Genomic DNA, 18,767 nt, shown 5'->3' with positions numbered 1-18,767 from the left:
ACATGTCCCTTTTCCTTCTTTTTTGCTTGTTTTGATGGAGCTGTCTGTGAAGCTATGACAACACAACACGAGAAGCAAATATTTATGTTGTTGTAACTTTACAGATAGCTCCTTCAAAACAAAAAAAGGAAAACAACACATGTGCAGGATTGCCAAGCAAAACAAACTTTATTCATATACTTTTTACAGTGCAATGGCCATTGGATGTACTGCAAGCAAAGGAAACCATGGGAATGGAGAACCTCTGCAGCAACACACAAAATTGCAGTTTTGCACACAAAACTGCAGCAACTATGAAACTGACAAGAGCCTTATTGGGCAGCAGGCAGGAAAAAATAATTATTTTGGCTGACAACACTTTTGGCTGGCTGTTTTTGGCTGTATGTACAAATTGAAAAATCCAAAATTTAAAGCATCTGCAGGATGTTTTATTTCTACTACGCATAAAAGGCCAATGAACACAGGCAATGGCAAATCACCTCTGGCCCCTTCTGCAAATGCAGAATAATGCACTTTCAATCCACTTTCACAATTGCTCGCCAGTGGATTTCGCTATTCCATACAGTAAAATCCAGTTGCTAAGTGTATTGAAAGTGGATTGAAAGTGCATTATTCTGCATGTGCAGAAGGGACCTCTAAATGTCTGTTGCTTTGAAAACCCCATAGGGTCACTATAAATCAGCTATGACTTGACTGCATTCTCCACTACCATCACCTTTACTGTGTTTTTTTGAGAAAGACAGTTTACATTAATCAATTTTAATAAATGTTACATTAATCAATTTTGTTACATTAATCAATTTTAGTAAACTAGGATTTGTGAAACCAGGTGCAAATCCCTACCATCCATCACTCTCACTGAGTGGCTTTCCCCACTAACAGAGTTGAACTGGTTTCTACCTAGGTTCACCTCAGTGAATCTCCACTGCCACCAAGCTCAACATTGTTTTGGCTCAGTTCCACCCCCCCCCCCTCAGAATTGTGACATCCTTGTTGCAGTTATGAACTGCACTTTTCTGCCGGAACAAGGTCGATACCGCTTCGAAGCTTCAAAGTGGGGAAGCATCGAAACGACACCTCATCCATTCAACCAATCACGAGCCGCTTTTGTGGCATGCACAGAACGGGAGAGTCGTGGCGGGCAGAAAGCGCATGTAACTGTAAACTGTAAAAACTGTAACAAAAAGAACGCTCCCGTTTCCCACCATAACACAAGCGCCAATCACGATGCCTGAGAAGCTTAAACAGATTAAGATAGGTGATAGAGGTTTCGAAGTATGGCGGTGTTACGGTAGCATTCTACCCTGACGCCCGCTTCTGCATCTGTGGCTGGCATCTTCACAGATGCAGGCGAAACGTCAGGAGAGAATGCTGCTAGAACACGGCCATACAGCCCGGAAACCACACAGCACCCAAGTGATTCCGGCCATGAAAGCCTTCGACAATACAGACACCAAGATGATCCCGCCCACTTAGCTCGGTTCCAGGGGGCCAACTCAGTTGCTGTGGGGACAGCGTGGAATCGCCCTCCACTGAAGGGAACCGAGTCGACCTTAGCTCCCTTCTGAACTGGGAAAAGCCCCTGAGAGTGCCATTCTAAGCTAAGGTCGATTCCCCACTGGCAGGTTTGACCTAGGTTCAACCTAGGTTTGACTTAGGTATTCCCCACAGCCGCTGAGTTCGACACGGTTCTGTCCCAGCTTCACCCCCTCAAACTGTCAAATTCCGACTCCATTAGGGAGGTACAACTTTTTCAGCGAACCTAGGTCAAACTCAGGTCGAAGCCGGTAAAGTGGGGAATCATCGAGGAACTGTTCCCTCCGGTCAGCCAATCACAGTTCAGTGTTTTGGGCATGCTCAGAACAAAAGACTCGTGGCAGGGGAAAGCGCACCCTTTTAAAAAAAATCCTTCTTGTAGCGATGAATCCTTCTTGTATGAAGCGATGGCCATACATATAAACAGCACATGTTTACATGCTGCTTTTAGCTACATAGAGCACTGATTTGTGGCTTTGTTGCCGTTATGTAAAAAAAAACGGATGCACATTCACGTTCCCATGGTAACACGACAGCCAATCAGAAACAAAGAGCAGAAGAGGCGCTAAGGTGAACCCGCCCTCTGAGCTCAGCTCTGGTGGGACAAACTCAGCTGCTGTGGGGAGTAACAATGGAGTCGATCTAGGTCGGTTCCTTTGTTGAAGCAGCGGCTTACTCGTGAGTAGACCACCTTGCAGGATGCAATGCAAACAAGAACTGAAAGACACACAGTCACCAGTGCAGTTCTGTTTATTGCTAACTACTGTCAAAGTGCTCCGCCAGACCACAGGTGTTTCCAGGCACACATCATCCTGTTGTCTGTGCTTACTATATACAATTGAGGTGCCAATCAGGTGCCCATGTCTTATCTGTCTTTGCACACGGTACACAGTTGTGCACACAGCCCTAATTATGCACACGGCACCTGCTGGAAGGAGGGTCCACCTGTCATCTAGATTTCTGACATCCTTTTCAGGGAACTGGGTCGAATCTAGTCGACTCTACAGTGGGGAATCAACCTAAGTTAACCCTTCTAAATCCATAGAAATCAGTGACCTTAGAAAGCTACAACATTGGTTAGGATGGTATTATTAGTAGCTTTGGGACACCCACATTAATACATACTCTCTTACTCTCAGCCTACATTATTTCACACTGTTGTGAGAATAGACTGAGGAGAGAATCACCCTGAGCTCACTGCAGAAATGAAGGAATAAAATGTGATACATGGGTAGACAAATGGAAATGGAGCACTGCTGGTCATGGAATGAGTTGTAGAAAAGTATTGTGATGCATTTATGCTGAGTGATTCCTTTATATAAGACATCACATTATGCCATGGTCAACAAATGATGAATGTGCATGTATGAACTAGACTAGAATTATGAGAATAGGGCTCAGAGTGTAAGGCTCCACACATAATAATGAATAATACAAGGCCTCCCTTTTGTATGTAATTGAAGTTGTTTTTGCATTAAGCTGCTGACTATAAGAACAGCACTCTGACATCTGTGAATCTGTTTGATAGTGTGCATTAAACAGTGAAACAGCGGATGGCATGTATTTGAATTGTCTAATACTGCAGACTGTGGAAGTATAGCTCTCAAATCAGAGTGTGACTAATTGGTTAAGTTTTTGATTGGTCATGTTAGATTCTGGGCTCTATTCCCAATAAATACCTGTGAGATGGCTCTCTCTGTATGAAAGGAAGATACTTTCAATTGCATATGATCATTCATTCACACGTATTTTCTCCCTCTCATGGGTAGAGAATGAAAAAATTGCTTCTGACTTTTTAAAGCCCTTTTCCTTTTTTATTCTAGTTCCTACCTACAATGATTCTTTGCAGTGACTGAAGCATCTGATCACTCAAAGTACAGAAAAGCCCCCCCCGCAAAAAAAATTGGAGGGACATTGTTAGGGTAGTACAGGCAAAACTATTCAAGTTTCTTTCTTGATCAGAGACACAGATAGTTTCTGATTTCAATCTTGCACTGATAATGCAGCAATGTGAATCAACTCACTGATCTTCCTGTCTCTCCCCTTCCAGCATCAGCCACTTCTGACCCCAATAAAGTTCATTCCTAGGGGTTTGTGATCCTCATGGAGACATCGCCATGTAGGTCAGGAGACTGCAGTGAAGAGGGGTTGATTGTGTGTTCCTGCATCACAGGGGGTTGGACTTTGGGTCTCTTCAAACTCTATGAATCTATGATTCTAGAGGCAAGGAGGCAAAATTGCTCTGTCCTGCCTTTAATCAGGATCCCCTTCTCCCTCTGTACTGTAGCCTTTCAACACACATGCCCTCGATGTGGGTCTCACAATCCCAAGAATACATTTTCACAATGTTGAAAATGGCTTCTGAGGAGGGGAAAACCAGGAACACTTTACAATCCAATCCAGTGTACAGTACCAGTATCCAAATACTTATTCAAAAAATGTGTGAAGCATTCCATATTAAATACAGAACTTTTAGTCTAAAGTCACAACTGAGGCAAACTGAGCTTACCAAGATCCAAGTGAATTCCTGGAACAAATGAATTGAGAAAGAACATGAGAATAACAAATCCCAAAACAGTCAGGCATTTGATGAGAAGCATCTTGTCAGTTATTCTGTGCTGTTGAGAGGAAGAAATATTTGGTCCATGATAACAGAAGAAAACATATTGCATGTCAACTATATTTTTAATCTTGGCTTTTTCATGGAGTCCAGGATGCTGTATGGGACTAGGAAAAACCAAGTTTAAATTCCTACCCTGCCATGAAGCTGGCTGACTAATCTTAAACCAATAAGGGGGGAAGGGTTTTACAATACCTTGAGTTCCTTGAAGAAAAATTGGATAGACATTTTTATCACCTCATGATGGGCATGTGTAAATTCCCAGTTGCCTCTTCATTTATTGAATATCAAACAGAACACAACAAATGGGGGACCCACAAGGTCTTATTTTCCCCTCAATCACTATTTTTATTTCTTTTCCCTGTAAATCCAAATAGCCTGTCCATCTTTCCTGTTTCATTCTCTTCTATCAACCAACCTACTCATCTATCTCTTACCTACATTTATCTTCAGTTTTCTCTCCTCTCTACCCTGGCAGTCTTTCCCTGGGAAAACAATGGTCCAGTTGTGCCGTACCAGCTGTCAGACCCAGACCAGTTGTATAGTGGGTGCACCGAATCCCCGATTTGGCCTGAATATGAGTGCATTCAGGCATATTCGGGCCAAAATAGACCAAATATGTTCAGCCCAAATATGAACAAATCCGTATGCAAGGCATTCGGGGTTTTTTGGCATGTTTGGTGTTTTTTGTGTTTTGGCCTGCAAGGGGGTGCATTTTTAAAGATAGCAGCACCACAATTTCAGGGGATTATTATCCGAAGACTCTCCTGATAATGTCATCCATGTTTGGTGAAGTCTGATTTCGGGGGTACAACGTTATGGACCCCCAAATTGGGTGCCCTGGGCCGGCCAGGGTAGCAAAAGTGATGGCAGCAGGGGTGCAAAAACAGTGACTTTGTGTTCAGGGAGGGGGAAGTGTGGAAAGGGAACTACTTTTTACAAGGCAGAAGCATGCTATTTCATGTTGCATCATCATTACCACACTCTCATCTTTATCCTGAAAAGGATATAAATTAGTTACCCAATTCACCTATAGGTTGCTGATGGGCATAGCACCCCAGCATTCATCCTCAAAAACCAAAGCAGTCCTAGAAATGACCAGCCACCTCCCCCACTTTTGGAAATGGAAGATTTGTATTTAAATCATGAATACTGCTGCTAGGGTACAATTGAGTAGCATTCAACCTAAATTAACTCAAACAATTGTCCTGATTATAAGAACCATACAGCATTTTGTGCCTGAAATGTACTGTGAATAATAATCTCAGAAATGTTGAAGTAATTTATTTACCTTCTTTTGCAACTCCTGGATGTTTGTTTCCCAGTTTTTATCTTCTTGTGATATTTGTCTGAAAGAAAAGTCCACATATAGAGACTTGCACTGATAAAAAGACAGCTCTGTTAGAGTTGTCTTTGACAAATAATACTAAGGATGTGTTCAGCTCAGTAAAAACCCCTTTGTTCAGCTCAGTTAAAACTCGGGTTCCTCTCCAGTTATCTACCAGCAAGAAAGAAAACATTGAGGATGATAACAGATTTCCCACAAGGAAAAAGGATATTTATTTGAGCTTAACATATTTATATGAGCTTAACGAAGTAAGTAACTGGTTTCCCTGAAAGAAATATTATGTATTTTTGCTGTTGCCTCTCAACAGAGATAAACCAACTCCCTACAATATCTTGCATTCAGCCAACATAATTTTTTCTGTCTGTTTCTCTCAATATCTGTTCCAAACTTCCTTCTTTCTTTCTCTGGCCCATTCCACGCAGCATAAATAAAACATTTTAAGGCAGGAAAATAAAACATTTCCCCCAACAGTTCTGCATAGCTTTTAGCCCAAAATGTTTTGGAAATGAAAACTCACAATATTTTTTCCTACTTAAAACATTTCAAAATGTTTCCTGCTTGTACAGAAATCAGGAAATGTTTTATTTCTCCCGTATGATTTTGAAGCTCTCACTTTCGTTTCTCTATCACCTACCATTTTCTGTCACTTCAGTGATTCCCGGTGCTGTCCACCATTTGCTGAAGTCTCAATCATTGCTGTGCACTAATAAATTCATTTTTGCCTGCCAATTACACAAACGTGCCATTTTTCCTATTTAAAACTTTTGTGTGAGGTAGATTCAATGCTCTGTAGCTTCAAAAATACATCTGTGTGTGTTTTTTAAAAAGACCATTTTTAACTGAAGCACTTTATTTTTTCTGGGCTATGTAGACAAAACTCATGAAAATTATTCTTTTCAAAATGTTTCCAAAATGTTTGCAAATGTTTGCTTTGTGCAGAAAAAGCTAATGTCATTCAAACACACATAGACATAAAACATGTCTTAGCTGAAGAATGACAAATGCTTTCTGTTCTGATGAATATTTCACTCAAGAAAACCATCTCTTAATACTTAATTCCTATTGAAGCTGTTAAAAAACCTTAAGTAAGGCCCCCAGATTTACCTGACAGCATTTTGCAGCATGGGGTGGGGAGAAGACATAGGGAGCTGGAGATACCTCATCACATGTGGCACAAGGCCAGGCTGCTTAGGTGGACCAGAAAGATGAAGATTACGATCTGGTCCACCTGGCTCCCTTTTAGCCAGGTCCCTTCATGGAGCCCACAGTCAGCCATTTCAGCTTTCCCACTCTCCCTTAATTCATGGGTGCTGTGGGATGTTTTTTGCCTGTTGTGCAGTTTGTACACTCTCATCACTACTTTATGGTTGACAATTTGGCCATGGGGGCAAATCCACTGGGGGAAGTCACTGCCTGCATGCCTATCTCCCCCCACTTTTGGGGATAGCACCATTGGCAGCATGCCCAGTACGGAGCCTGTTGTCCAGCTTCACTCACATATAGAAGGGAAACCACACAATGGTTGTGCCCAAGTGGGATCCCAAGATCAACCATTCTGTGTGGTATCGCCCAGCAGGCAGACTGGAAGCATTGCCACTGGACAACAGGCTGGTCACCCGATGAATGGATCTGTTCACTATGCCTTGCCAAAGTTCCAGTAGTTGTAATCAAAAAAGCAGTGGCCATTGCTTACTCCATGATTTTTGTTGATTATTTGTTAATTGAAATGCTCATTTGCAAGTTGTTTTTGCTCCCTTGAAGAAATACTTGGAAATTCTAGGCTAAGAATAATGTGAGTTATAACGTGCAGACAGAAGATTGTCTGCTGGGTGGGATAAGGATTCCAGCAGGCTTCCCCCTGGGATCCAATGAGAAGAGAGGTTGAAAGGAGTCCCCAAATGAAGGGAAGCCCTTTACTAAACCATCAATGGGAAACATTGGTATAGTAATATCATTACATCATTCATCGCTGTAATAAAAGTGATAAGGAAGCAGCAGAAGCTATGGACAAAGGCAGAGTGGCAGCATAGCCACTGAAAAATAATACATATTTTAACACCAGGCTTTTGGGCACATCACTTTTTTAAACTATCCCTACAAGCTTCGAACAGAAATGAGGAAGATGCTCCCTTTGGAATATGACAGTTCTTTTCCTGGGCAGCTACATGGGCCCCTTCTACTTTCACAACTGTTTGCAAGTGGATTTTGCTATTCCGCACAGCTTCAAAAAGCACTGAAAGCAGTTTGAAAGTGCATTATTCTGCATGTGCAGAATGAGCCATGGAGTCACTCTCACATGAAGTTATCAGCAGGACAGGCTCCAGCAACTTTAACAGCATATGTAATGGCCTCTGCTTAATACTTTCATCTTCTTTTAATGATCTATATATCTAATAGCCAACTAAATGGCCCCTAAATCCACAGATTTATGCAGAAGTGATATTTTTCAGCAAACTCGGGAGACATCCTACGCTTGCAGAACAATAATAAAACATGGAAAATGAACAAATAAATGCAGGAATCATTGTCTACACAGCCACAGATGACAAGGAAACAGCTCTGAAAAAGCTGTAGAAGGTGAAGGTAACTAGATGAAATAAATCTATACTTCACAGGCAGCACAGTTAGTTGTTAATGCAGATTTAACTTCATGTGAGATTCAAAAAGGAACAAGATTGCCCTCTGTTCCCTCTCATGTTTATCTTAGTTCTTGAAATAGTGAATAGAGATATAAGACAAGATAAAAGGATTATGAGTGTAAAGATCAGAAATAAGACTTATAAATTAAAAGTATTTGCAGATGGTCTGGTATTTTTTAGAAGATCCCTTAAAGGGAATGGAATTATCAATGGCAAAATTGGAAGACTTTTGTGCAGTAACAGGTTTTAAGATTAATATACAGAAAGCAAGGATGTTAAGAAAAATATGAAAATACAGGATCAAACAGATTTGACCAATTAAACAGGTTTAAGGTTGATACGAAAGTAAAGTATCTGGGTATTACCTTGACAAATATGAATTGTGTGTTATTTCAAAATAATTATGTTAAGACCTGGAATAAAGTTTTAAAAAGACATTTCAAGATGGGATAAACTGTAGTTGTCTGTGTTGGGGAAAATATCTGTGATTAAGATGAACATTTTACCCGCACTGTTATGTTTATTTCAGACAATATCTGTTTTGACAATGCATCAATGGCAGAAGGATATTTCTAAATTTGTATGACAAGATTTTTAAAAAGAGTTAAATAGGGTTTACCTGATTCAAAATTATGTTTCCTGCTTGGAATTATATTTTGCCGCTTTGGATGAAAGAATGGGTGCTGTTGAGAAATAGGCTATTGGAGTTGGAAGGACATGATTTGAGATTTGGATGGCATGACTATTGGTGGTATGACAAAGTTAAGCTTATTTCGGACTTTAAAAATCACTTTGTTAGACATGCCATTTGGAGAACATGGAGTAAATATAAACTTTAGTTGTGCCTGAAAACATCTTTATGATTTTCAACAAAAGAGCAATGTAAAATGAAATTAAGAGAAAGTTTTATAACAAAATGTACTTGCCAATTTTTAAAAAATATATATAATTATCAAAAAGGTTTAACATGGAAAAAAGTTTTAAGTGCTTTGAGAGAATTCAGAATTGTGTACAAATGATGGGCACGCTATTGCAAAAATGTATAAATTGTTGAAATTTGAGACAGGAAGAACAAGTGAAAGAACCTATGATAAGATAGGGTAAGCATTTTGGGTACAATATACAAATGGAACAGTGGGAAAATATATTGTTGGAGGGTATCAAATTCACATTAAGTCTGAAGTTGTTTAGGCCACTCCACACGGGCCAAAAACAGTGCCCCAGTTCAGTAAAAACACCTTTCCTGGGGCACAGTTTGCAAGGCTGCCACCTCCAAAACAAGGCAGCACCTTGCTTCCTCCCCCACCCCCCCCACCCACCCCCGAACAGCAGGGAAATGCTGTTTTCTAAAGTTGCTCAATGAATGAGGGTTTTTTTAAAAAAAAAAGTATTTTGCACTCAGTGCCGTGCGAACAGCACAGAGTTGGAGGCACTGCTTTTAGGTGTGTTCTATTTTTTTTAAACTTACCTTCTCTCCCTGCACAGTTCCACAGAGATGAGGAGGCATGCCCGCATTGCCCTCCGACACCCGGGGTGTCACCGTGGTCACAGGGGCATGTCCCCTCATTCCTGCGGAGCTGCACAGGGAGAGAAGGTAAGTTTAAAAAACAGGGCATGCCTCCATGTGGCGTTACCTCCACAGACCACAGTGGCTTCGGGGCTGCCCACTCAAAAGCATGGTCCCAGGGCTCCACCAGCATCATGTATGCCGGTGTGCAGCCACTTCACTGGCCTGTGCAGAATGGGCCCATGTAATTCAAAATGACTGCTGCTGTTTCATCCTAAAACCTGAGATGAGGCAAGGGATGAATGAGCAGGCAGGAAAGGGGGGAAAAGGAATATATGAGGGAGTTGGGGGGGGATAAAAGAATTAGGGGGAAAGGAAGAAGTTCTGGAAGAAAAGTGGCAGATGATAGCAGACTGAGAAAGGTGGGTACAAAAGGAAAGGAGGGAAAGAATAGAAGGGGGAGTGAGGAAGAGAAATGGAAGGAATGTATAGATAAAATGGGAGGCAATGGTAGAATATTTCTACCACACAGATGTCATCATCAGTTCCATGCTTATAACTTTACAACACACATTTCCAATTGTATTTTACATGTTAAGTTTAAGGGTCAAGCTTAAATCTTAGGCTGATACAAATAAAACATAAGTGAACTAGCCTTTCAGAGATCTCTCACATTTAGTATATAAACAATGTACATGATAAGCATAACCCATGATCTTACTAGAGATCCTGGCTTTATGTAAAAGATAGTTTAAGTAAAAGTGAGATAAGTCCTACCTATGAAATGTTGTCAGTTTTTTCCTCAGCAAGATATCTAGAGCGAGAACTTTTTGCATTAAAAGGCACTTAACAGCAGTTTCTTCTCTGCTGGCAGGGTTAATTCGCTGTGCTGTTAGTCTCCATACATGGATTTCATGTTTCAGTTCTAAAATGAAATATAATGATTTAGGCTAAAAGTGAAGATATTGCACATTAAATAAGTTTTTCTAGCCACAACAAAAATAAATGTTAGCACATATATGATGTTTCCATTAAAGTAGAAATAATACAGAAATATCACTAAATCAGAAATAGCTGCTAACTTGTTTAACATATGTTAACAATTCTGTTTTGTTTTACCTTTGTCTCAGATTCCTGCTTGATTTCGGATTTCTGTAATCCTATTCCCATTACATTGCTTATTTATGTACATTATGTAGTCCACCTTGAGTCTCAGAGAGAAAGGCAGACTATAAATAATGTATATAAATAAATATATAGTAGATATGATCTTATATGAAATATTTTGTATGTATTAGCAATGCTTCTGGTCTGCTTCTAGATCTTTGAAAAATATAAAGTTTGTAAGCAGATTGGTTTTTCCTCGTTTTATTTTTCCAGGATAACTTTAATTTTATTAATATTCATTCTGAAAAAGTTACATACTCAAAATTCTTACAAAACAAAATTATGATTGCTTCAATTTGATTAATAACAGAGGTCCATAAGTGATCGAATGACATGGGACCCTTATCTTTCTGTAATATAGTAACCTTCATAATTATATAAACCTCTTTGACTTTATCTAACTGATCCTGCATACCTAATGCCTTATAGGGATATGCAAAAAAAAGTAATTTTTGAATTTGGATATAGCATTCAAATTTTGGGGGGATTCTTGAATTCAGGTATGGTGGTTTGGGGGGGAAATCTGAAAAAAAGCTCCATTTTAGCCTATGGAACTTTTCCAATGCTCAGAGGGACTGTTTTTTAAGGTACAGGCACCAATTTTTCAGCATAACTTCTGATAACTCCTCAGAAGAACCCCCAAGAATGATAAAGATTGGGTCAGGGGTCCAGTTTCATGGGTTCCCAGAAAGAATGCCCCCTTCATCCTTCATTGGAAACAGTTGAGGGTTCTTCTACAGAGAGTCCTGGAAAGATATTCCTGAAGTTATACTGCGGCCAAAGCAGAGAAGTTAAACTTTAAAGCTCTTCAACCTGGTGCAATTGTGCCAAAGCATTCCCCACACCTTTTTAAAGCAATCTCTTCCCTTTCTACTGCTGTAGCTAAGGATTCCAAAAATCATCTCCAAAAAAGCTGATTTTGGAGGGTGGATTTTTCAGGATTTGGTTTGCCAACTACTGCTTAAACTGCCATTTTTTCAGCTGAAAAAATAGCCAAAAGATTAGTAAGGCATTTTTTGCTACATTTTGGTTTGGCTCTGCACCAGTCTTTCAACATAGTAATGCTGACAGACAAATTCCACCTGACAATTTTTGAATAACCTCTGTTTTAAAAAAAAAATTCCCAGATTTTTATAACATCCACAAGTTTTTCCACATTCCAATTTATGGAGGTTAAAGCTAAAGGCCAATAAATAGTAGAATCATTGTGGTACAGTGATAATGGTTAGAGGGTTAAATTAGGATCCCCATTCTGCCATCAAAGCTTGCTAGGTGACCTTTGGCCAATCACACACACTCAACCTAAGCTACCTCACACAGTTGTTGTGAGGTAAAATGGAGGAGAACAATGTAAGCTCCTTTGGGTCCCATGGAGGAGAAAGGTGAGGTAAAAATGAAGTACCTTATTAAAGAAATTCTCTGAAGGAGAATGAATAGGAACATTTCACATGGGAAGATGATCTTTAGAAAGATAAATTATAGAAACATAATGAGCTGATTCTTATACAATTTTGCAGAGCAATAACAAAGTCTAGTCTTCCGAGAGTCTTTCTATTGTCACTGTGACAGTGTTACTGAGGCATTCATCACCCATGCTGCTCTCCAAATAGGTCTTAATTTGCTGCAGATATGGAAATAAAGCCAGCAGAAGATTACACACTAAGTGCACTGTGACAATTATTGCTTGTTTTGTTTGTCCATGCCTCTCTAGAGCTTAAAGAAACAGTCAAGGTCCTACTTCAAATCTATCTATATCACACCTATATCACACTTGCAAACTTTTCTGATTTTTTTCTGGTTCAAGAAAGTAATTGTGCTAACCCCTTTCAAAACACTGCAACTGTCTATAAACCTTTTCAAACTCACTAATGGTGTAATCAATAAATCAACAGTTTTTGACATATTTATCTATTTTTTATTTTATTTGCTTTTTATTTTAATAAGAATAGTAAATCATTTTAGTATACAACTAACACTTTTTTCTTATTGACATGTTGATGAATTTTTCTTTTCATAGCAGCCATACTTTTGCTGAAAAACTCCTTCGGATACTTCCAATTTTTCAATGTAACAGTCAAAGAATTAACAATCAAGCAAGCTTGAACCATACCACATGAGATTTGTAGGGCCTTCTAGCCTACAGCTTAAGTTCTTGGCTCTCACGTGGTATAACAGGATAATTCATAACAGGCTAACTGGATCGCATATACACATAAAATATCATATATACATTAAAATATCTAGTTGTGAAACCATCATAGGGATTTTACTTAAGCGTTGTGTAGGTTTTAGATTCTAAATGGTACAAGTTGAAGTACTTTTAAAATCATGTACAAAAATTTAATACTTAAATGCCGCATATGACATTTGAAGTTTAAGAACAGATTACTTTTAGGAGAAAATGTATATTATACTTTTACACATCAGAAATGATCAGGTGCCAAGAGGGGATTTAAATGTTAAATAAAGGTTCATATCTCTAGACAACATAACTACAACATTTGGCACAGCCAAGGATGAAGGTTCCATGAGTATTTGATCTATCAGAAGTAGGGTTGCAAGTCTCCTGGAATCACACTTGATCTCCAGATAACAGATCAGTTCCACTGGACAAAATGGTTCATTCTGAGAGTGGACTCTATGGCACTGAACCCTACCTCAATTCCCAGCCTCCAACCCAGATAGGGAAAATGGAGTCTGGTGCAAAATCTGAGTTTTGTGCCCCCCCCCATGGGCAGCCACTGTGATGCTGGAATCCACCCCCAAACAACATCACTTTCAATGGTGTTTAGGGAGCCCAGATTCTCCTTTTAAATCCACCTTAAAGGGAGAATCTGGTGTTCCCAGTTAAAACAACATTGAAAGTGATGCTGTTTGGGGGTGGATTTTCCCCCACCCTGAAACAGCATCTCTTTCAATGTTTAAACTGTGGACTTCAGATTCTCCCTTTAAATCCATTCCGAAGGGAGTGGATATAAAAGGAGAATCTGGGGAAATTTGGGAAGGTGCCTGCTGTCAGGGTGCAATTGTTCAGCTAGCAGCACCAAAATTTCAGGGTATCGTTAGGAGACTCTCCTGTTGATACCACCCAGGTTTGGTGAAGTTTGGTTCAGCGGGTCCAAAGTTATGGACCCCCAAAGGTGTAGCCCCCATTTCCTATTAGCTCCCTTTGGAAACAATGGGGGATGGGGCACCCCCTTTTGGAGTCCATAACTTTGGACTCCCTGAACCAAACCTCACCTAACCTGGGTGGTATCATCAGAAGAGTCTCCCCAAAAAATCTCTGAAATTTTGGTGCTGCTAGCCTAAAAACTGTGCCTTGTGAAGGCCAAAAACTGGGGGGGGGATTAAAAATACCAAAAAACACAAACAAACCTGCAATTTTTGCACCTCCCACAAGGGGGCACCCGGTGCAACATGCACCCTCCCCCCCGGCCCTCTAGTAGCTTTGCCTCTGCTCCAACCCCAAAATCTCCAAGAATTTCCCAACCTGGAGCTGGCAACCCTAAAAGACATCAAGAATTGGTATGTGTTTGTAGATACATGGCACAGTTTGTTCCTGATAAAAATGCTTTGAACTATATCCACACTGTGACTCTTTCTGTTTCCAATTTTTCAGATTGTATAGTTGAGTTTCATTATGTTGAACTTTTGAAATGGTTTCACATTTTGCTGGCCCACATGATTCTGTATGATTTATGTCAGTCAAAGAGGAACTGAAATCTTCCTTCCTTAGGAATTTTGTAAAGGTTTCAATGGTGTTGATTCTCAGCACAGCCGCTTGGCCTTGACTGGATTCCAGGGCTCGGGCGATGGGCCAGAATCGGCAGCAATTACTCTGGTAGAGGCCTTATCTCACAGAGAGAGATGAGAATGCCGTTCCCATGAGAATGGGACTGGGGAAACCGGGAGGGGGATGGGACGGAGAAGGTTATAACCTGTGGTTCTGGCGGGAGACTTCATTCCTGCCACGTCGTGTACGTGAGCTTTCTAAGATGTCTGAATAAACGGTCTTTCACCAAAAAGCCTTTTATTTCTGCTCTATGGAATTCCTTACATTGTGGCAGGAATCCACTTCATCTTCTTTTTAAATAACAGTGGATCTCTGGTGTTCCGGCATGCAGAGGTTGAATATTCCCGAAACTGTGGAAGGCACGGTAGCCCCCATAGAGGGTTCCGAGCTTTCCCTTCTGGATTTGGAGGAACCAGCGGGGGAACGGGTCTCGCTGGTGACTCTCTCCCGTCCTCGTCTCAACACGGGTCTTCCCTTACTTCGTTGGGATGAGGGACGTGGAAACGATCATGTGGATTTGCATGAGTCGTTTGGGGCGCTGTCTATGGATCGTGCGCCTGTGGATCGGATCTCTACTCGTTTTCGTGTGGATTACAAACCTCAGATGCAGCCTGTCACGGAGGAGATGGGTCTGACCACTTTTCATGCGGCAACCCAGGAATCAATAGAACGATTCCTGGACTCGTATTTCGATGATGCTCCCAAGAATCCACAGTGGCATAGCACCGGGGCCCGTCCCAAAACTGCAGTTAACACCGGGACTTTGTCGAGATCGGGATCGATGATTGGGAGGGGTTCCGTGCCGACACCCAATCGGGCCCTCCAGATCCCGGACTAAGGGTAACTGATGCACAAGAGGCGTCCGTGGAGCCGTCGGTGGACTGCAGGAGTTGCCCTCCGATGAAGGGGAATCCGAGGAGAGCTCTAAACCCCCATCCGATTTATTCCCTCCCGCCCAAAGAAAGCTGGGATGAGGAAGTGGCCTCGACCGCGGATGCCCAAGAGGCATGGGCCCGTGAACGCCAGCTATGGGAGGAGGAACGAGAACAGCTGCAAAAGGAGCTGAAAACCTGCAAAGAGACCGTGAACAACAGCCAAGGACGCCCAACTTGAACTGGACCGAGCCAAAGACGCTGCAACGGCAATATATGCAGAATTTATCGTCCATGATAAGGTCCTAGAACACTCTAAAATGGACTCTAGAACGCCAACGCCAAGGCATTAAGGCCATCCGGACGCGAAAGTGAATTGACTGCAGCTATTCAACGAGATCTAACTTGACAAACTGGAGCCGGAGAAGGTAGCTTTGCATGCGCATCAAGATGCCTTTGACTTCAGCAAAGAGAGGGAGTTAGCTGCCTTGGAACAGGAGCTGAAGAAGCAGCGGACAGGATGACCTCGAAAGTTGGCGCCTACACCATTACCTCGAAATACCGACACCACTGCCCGCCCTATCACGACGCTTCTGGGTCCTGCTACTCGCGCTCCTGCCACCTCCCAAGGTCCTACTATTCAACGGGGACCAGCGGCGCCAGGCCCCGTGCCTCCACTGATTCCTGCTCCTCCTGCCCCACCACCTCAACTCCAGTAACCAAGCAGCCCCAGCGGCTCCAAGGGCCGTGGAGAGAGGATACTACAGGCCCCCGATCCCTGCCCGCTTTCGATGGGACCGCTTCTAAACTCCCCTACTTCATCTTGCAACTCGATGCACATATGGAGGAGTATGATGACTTATATCGATCTGAACGGAAAAAATACGGGACATCGGGTCTGTCCTGGATGGGGTGGCGGCTGACTGGTTTGTGACCCTTTTGAGCTGCAGGCGGATGATACCGCATTGTGGCTGCATTTCTTCAAGCCCTACGAGCCCGCTTCCAAGATCCGACGCTGAAAATGAAGCCATCCGCATTCATAAAATCTATTCAGCAGGGCGACCGTTCTTTGCCAATTTGCTCGTGGAGTCTGCGATGCGGCTGCTCGACTTCCTCCTGAGTGGCCTGAACGCGATGAAATGTGAATACTTCTCTGATGCCATCGACGTAAAACTTCGAGAAATGGTGTTTCTCATCCGTATCCCATGCACTATCGCTGAATGGATCGAATTAGGATCGCAAGTAGCTGCTCGTTTGGACTACGCCATTCCGCGCCCACGCCCGAAACCCGCAACTATGCCCACCTCTGCGACTCGCAAGCCAAGCCCAGCCGTCTCTACCGAAACCACCTCCGAACGCCGTCGACGTTTAGGATTGTGCCTTTATTGCGGGGGACCAGGCCATCTGGCTGCCAACTGCCCGAAAAAACAGAAGTCCACCGCACCGACCCCACGCACCCCCTCTGCCAAGCCACCACAGAGATCCGGTCCTCCTCCAACGGGCTCGTCTAAAGCTGTTACCGAGGGTGACCCCGAGGAGGGGGAAGTGGCGGTTTGCCTCTCATCGGCACCCATGGATGTGGGTCCTACTCCAGATGCGGGGAGTGAAGGCAGCGCCCCCATTACTGTTCAAGCCGCATTCTGGCCAACCCTGCTAAGCATACACGTATTCTAGCCTCAGCCCTCGTAGATTCTGGCTGCTCCCATTGCTTACTGCGGCCCCAAGTGGCTGCAGAGCTCGGTCTAGACCGAGCTCCTCTAGCAAGACCCCTACCGTTCCCACCAATGGATGGCACCCCACTCGTAGCCGCGTGCCCGGCTCGATTCAAAACGCAACCTGTTCTCCTTCGTTGCGCTGACCATTGGGAGAAGATTAGTTTCATACTTGCTCCAGTGGCCAAACATTCTATTGTCCTGGGCATGCCATGGTTATTGCTACATGAACCAAATATTATTTGGAAGGAACGGATTCTAGAATTCACTGATCCCCCCTGTGGAGAGCATATGAATTGGAGGGAGAACCCACCATCCAATGATATAAATCCCTTGGTTTCTTCAGCGGTACACATCCCAATGGCTTTCAATTCCACAGGCATCCCACCAGCTTACCAGGACTTAGCCAGAGTGTTTCAAGAACAGGAATGTGATCAATTGCCCCCCCATAGAGACACTGACTGCAAAATCATATTACAGCCCGGGACTCAACTGCCCAAGGGTAGAATTTATCGTGATGAGCCCCAACGAGGAGAAAGAACTCCGTGCCTTCTTAGATAAAAAAACCTTGCTCAAGGATTCATAATGACGGGCTACTAAACATACGCACGCCGCTCCTGTCCTATTTGTAAAGAAAAAGGACGGTCTTTAAGACTTTGTACTGATTAATGCAGGATTAAATGCTGTTTCCATGTCCAATAAATACCCCTTGCCTTAATCAAGGACCTTTTAGATGCATTGGGCAAGGGACGGATTTTTACTAAGTTGGATTTGAGAGAAGCATACTACAGAGTCAGGATTGCAGAAGGCTACTTAACATTTGACAGCATTTAATACTAAATTCGATAGTATGAATACTTAATTATGCCATTCGGGTTAGCTGGGGCACCCGGCGCATTCATGGCCCTCATCAATGAAGTTTTGCATGACTTATTATATAAAGGAGTAGTTGTGTACTTAGATGATGTTTTAATTTATTCACAAACCATGGAGGAGCATGAGGCTTTGGTTCGAAGTATTACAACGCTTTGCTCGACAACTCCCTCTTCAAGAAAACTGTCTAAGTGCTGCTTTCATCAATCCTCCATAGACTATTTGGGCTACAGGATCTCATCCGAGGGTTTAAAAAATGGATCCTGCAAAGATTGAAGCAGTCTCCTCCAATGGTCGCTCCCCACCAACCGGAAGAGCTACAATCTTTCCTAGGGTTTGCTAATTTTTATCGTGATTTTATACCCCATTTTGCTGAATTGACCCTTCCACTCACAGACCTATTACGCACTAAGGGTAAAGACTCACAAGCTGCCAAGCCCGGGGCTCCCCTCCCTTGGTCTCAGGAATGTCAAACAGCCTTCCAGCTTTTGAAATCGGCTTTCACTACCGTAGCCTGTCTTAAAACACCCCGACCCAGACCTTCCTTTCGTGGTTCACGTGGATGCTTCGGACAAGGCGCTTGGCGCAGCCCTATTGCAGAGAAATAAATATGGTAGGCTTGTTCCGTGTGCTTATTTATCCAAAAAATTCTCCGGGCGCAGAACTCAACTGGACCGTAGGGGACAACGAGACTGCTGCC

At 42.5% G+C, this 18,767-nt stretch overlaps 1 protein-coding gene across 2 annotated transcripts in view; it reads right to left on the bottom strand.

Moving 5' to 3' along the window:
- The window catches only part of OCA2 (OCA2 melanosomal transmembrane protein), a 215,456-nt gene that overhangs the window by 71,113 nt on the left and 125,576 nt on the right, over positions 1 to 18,767 (bottom strand). For both annotated transcript variants that reach the window (XM_048495551.1, XM_048495550.1), the window contains exons 16-18: positions 10,428 to 10,575; positions 5,448 to 5,505; positions 4,046 to 4,154 (exon numbers count right to left, since the gene is read on the bottom strand). In XM_048495551.1, the coding sequence (XP_048351508.1) occupies positions 4,046 to 4,154; positions 5,448 to 5,505; positions 10,428 to 10,575 (315 nt within the window). The remainder of the gene's footprint in view (positions 1 to 4,045; positions 4,155 to 5,447; positions 5,506 to 10,427; positions 10,576 to 18,767) is intronic.

The sequence above is a fragment of the Sphaerodactylus townsendi genome, linkage group LG04, assembly GCF_021028975.2.
Source record: "Sphaerodactylus townsendi isolate TG3544 linkage group LG04, MPM_Stown_v2.3, whole genome shotgun sequence".
Lineage (NCBI taxonomy): Eukaryota > Metazoa > Chordata > Lepidosauria > Squamata > Sphaerodactylidae > Sphaerodactylus > Sphaerodactylus townsendi.
This window is presented reverse-complemented; position numbering and strand designations above follow the sequence as displayed.